The sequence below is a fragment of the Solanum tuberosum genome, unplaced genomic scaffold, assembly GCF_000226075.1.
Source record: "Solanum tuberosum cultivar DM 1-3 516 R44 unplaced genomic scaffold, SolTub_3.0 scf00078, whole genome shotgun sequence".
Taxonomy (NCBI): Eukaryota; Viridiplantae; Streptophyta; class Magnoliopsida; order Solanales; family Solanaceae; genus Solanum; species Solanum tuberosum.
The window spans coordinates 690,421-693,752 of NW_006239005.1; the positions used below are offsets into that span (position 1 = coordinate 690,421).

General features: G+C 33.8%; 1 protein-coding gene across 2 annotated transcripts in view; it reads left to right on the top strand.

Annotated features, from left to right (window-relative positions):
* Window positions 1–605: 605 nt before the first annotated feature.
* The window catches only part of LOC102579952 (uncharacterized), a 6,024-nt gene continuing 3,297 nt past the window's right edge, over window positions 606–3,332 (top strand). For both annotated transcript variants that reach the window (XM_015308365.1, XM_006346535.2), the window contains exons 1-2: window positions 606–971; window positions 2,125–2,242. In XM_015308365.1, coding sequence (XP_015163851.1) covers window positions 804–971; window positions 2,125–2,242 — 286 coding nt within the window. In that variant the 5' untranslated portion in view covers window positions 606–803. The remainder of the gene's footprint in view (window positions 972–2,124; window positions 2,243–3,332) is intronic.

A 3,332-nucleotide genomic window follows, 5' to 3' on the forward strand; every position in this document is an offset into this window, starting at 1 on the left:
GATTTTTTGGTTTTTTTCGGTTTTTTACAACTTAACGGTGTTTGAAAAAGAGATCAAAATATATTTTTTTGAAATATCAACGTTCATTATGTTAGATTAATAAGACTAAAGGCTATAGGCAAACTGAATACAAAATAAAATATTACAAAGTAAATTGTTAACTTCGAATTTGAAAAACTATAACAATATAATTGTAACTTCAGATCTTAATGTAAAATAAAATATTTACAAATTTTACAAGCCCAAATTTGAAATAAAATATATAAACATTGAAAACTATAAACTAGCTAAAAATATTAACAAAGTAGATTATAAATAATATTTTTTATTTATAAATAAAATAAAATTATATATATAATATATATATATATATTATGTCGGTTTGGTTTGATTTTGATTTGACTTTTTTTTCTTTTAATATCAAACCAAATCAAGAGTGGTCAAATTTTTTTCAACCGTCAAACCAATCAAATCAAATCACAAATCATTTTTTTCGATCTAATTTGATTTATCAATTCTGTTTGACTTTAGAATTTGACTTGTACATCCTAATTGTAATCATCCCACTAGTGGATTGGATTCCTTTATTTCTTTCTTGACAACATTTACATATTTTCGAAAATCCCTTTTGCCAACGTTCAGACTTTCAACAGCCCACAAAATCCTTCTTATATAAAGGGACTCACCTCCTCCAGGCGGAGTACAGCTCAAGAAAAGCTTCAAATCCCCTAAACCTACCGACCTACTCCTTAAATCCCCGATCAAACAATCAATATCTCAATCACTGTAAGGGAGATTAATCAATGGCTGCAATTATTTGCCGCAAGAGATCCTTTTTCGAAGATTTACAATCACCATCGCCGATTTCAGCATCGTCTCCGGTTTTGAAGAAGCTTCGTTCTTCTTCCTACAGCACCTCTCCAATTCACTTCGATCAGCTGAGAGCTTTATTTCCTGATATTGATAGTCAGGTATTGTTCTTTTCTCATCTCTCAATTCATAAATTTCACTTGGTTCCTGATGGTTCTAGTTACTGTTTAATTGTTGACGTAGTAGTAGTAGTAGAATGTGATAATACTGTTTATTACTTATTTTGGGATAGTTACCAACATAGAGGCATCTAGTTTATCAAAAATGGCTGAAATCTAAAAACTTAAACTTTGAGAGAGAGAGAGCACAAGTTTATTATTTGGTTATATTCTTAACACACCCCCTCACCTGTGGGCATGATTCTTTTTCATGGGTCAAGCACGTGGAAACGATCTCAAGACCTCTGCCTGCTCTATATCATATTGGAGTGTGTGTCATCTCATTTAAAAGCTTAGAGCATACTTTTATTATTTGATTATATTCTCAACATAGACTATATATCCACCCGGTTCCTCTGTCTCAATTTATATCACTTACTTTCCTTTTTAGTTAGTGTAAAAAAGAATGACACATTTGTATATTAAGTAACAAGTTAACTTTGAAATATTCATTTTACCCTTAATGAAATAATTTATAACCACACAAATTTCTATCATTCATGTTAGACCACAAGTTTTAAAATTCTTCCTTCCTTTCTTAAACTCCATGCCGAGTCAAAGTACCTTACATAAAATGGGGACGGAGGGAGTAGTATGTATCATATATGTATATTATATGTATACATACATATAATATATGTATATTAGTATAAAGTATACACTATGTAACCAAAGGGAAGGGAGCTTGTAGTAACAGGTAAAGTTGCCTCATGGGACCAGGAGGTTACAGGTTGAAACCTTGAAAATAGTCTCTTGAATTTCTGCAAGGTATGGATGCGTACAATATAGGCCCTTGTGGTCAGGCCCTTCCTCGGACCTTGTGCATAGCGGGAGCTTTAGTGCACCGGGTTTCCCCAAGAAAAAAATATCCTCTTTTTGTACCGTATCTAGTATTAACCTGCTTTTTCTATGAATTTTCAATGCTTTTGAATCTTGAAAAAGGTTCTGGTATGAGAAATAGTAAGAATCACCAAGTTGCCATTCTTATAACATACAAGTATAGAGATTTATTTGATTACTTAGTCTGTTAAACACCTTGTGGTGTATTTTGTCTAATGAGTCATCAAAACAATTATTTTGCTTTCAATACTGTCAGCTACTTGAGAACGCATTGGAAGAATCTGGCAATGACCTGGATGCTGCTATTAGGAGCCTGCATGAGCTATGCCTCAGATATTCAGATGGAAAGTCGAATACAAAAGAGATCAGAAATGGTACGTATAATCACACAATCCCTTCATCAGGTTGCTGGTTGAAGTGATGTTCAAAAGTTTTGTTTTTTCATAGTTACTCCGTGCAACACAAGATGATGAATCCTAATTATGTTAAATTGGAAAAACATATATATGCACGCACATATACACAATAATGTATACCTTTCTTGGCTTTTTGGCTAAGATCAAGTATATGTCCACCTTATTCTTATTAATTGTCTCTTAAGTTGCATAATAGTGCAAGAAGTACAATTGTATCATCCTTGACAGAAATATGTGCCATTATTAATGAACGAAAAGATGTATATCCAGTTGGTGAATATATCAGTGGCATGTAGGACTGTTTCCTGTCATACTTATTAAGGATCTCATATTGCCCACCCCACCCCCGCAAAGAAAAAACACTACTTAAAGGTTTTTTGGAAGGATATGATGGTGCTCATCCATTTGGTCAGCAACAGATACTGAAATTTGTAATTGGCAATTATCATTTGTTACAGATATACGTTCACTTGAGTTGGGGGTGTCAAATTTGGTCCATAAAAGTGCAACCCATCAAAAACGTAATACGGCTGGTTGTGATATGACATCAATCCAAATTGACCAAATCAACATTAGGGCGGGTTGGAGTGTAACGTTTATAGTAATTCCAACCTGCTTTAACCCCCAAATTTGACCTGACCCATTTATTTGACACCTTGGAGTTTTCAGTTTTAGCTCGTAAAATTTTAACCTGTCCAACCTCGAACTTGAGCTTGGTAGTTTTGGTTATGTCCCGTTTATCAATTCATCTTGACCTAATCAAACGTTGGACAGCATGTACTCAACTTGTTTTAATTTGTCCAAGGTTGACCCTATCCACCACTTGACACCTTTTAATCTGAAGGTCATTTGCATGTGTATGAAATCTGTCCATTCACGTGGATGCAATTGTTTGTATACATCTACGTATTGAAAGTTAATTAGTGTTTGTCTGTCTTTCTGTCTTTCTGGTGCCTTACTAGCTATCACTAACTTACCACTTCTCAAATTTACAGTTAAGAAGTTGAAATTTTGCATTTGCGTTTCTCTTGGTGGGATTTGGGGGGGG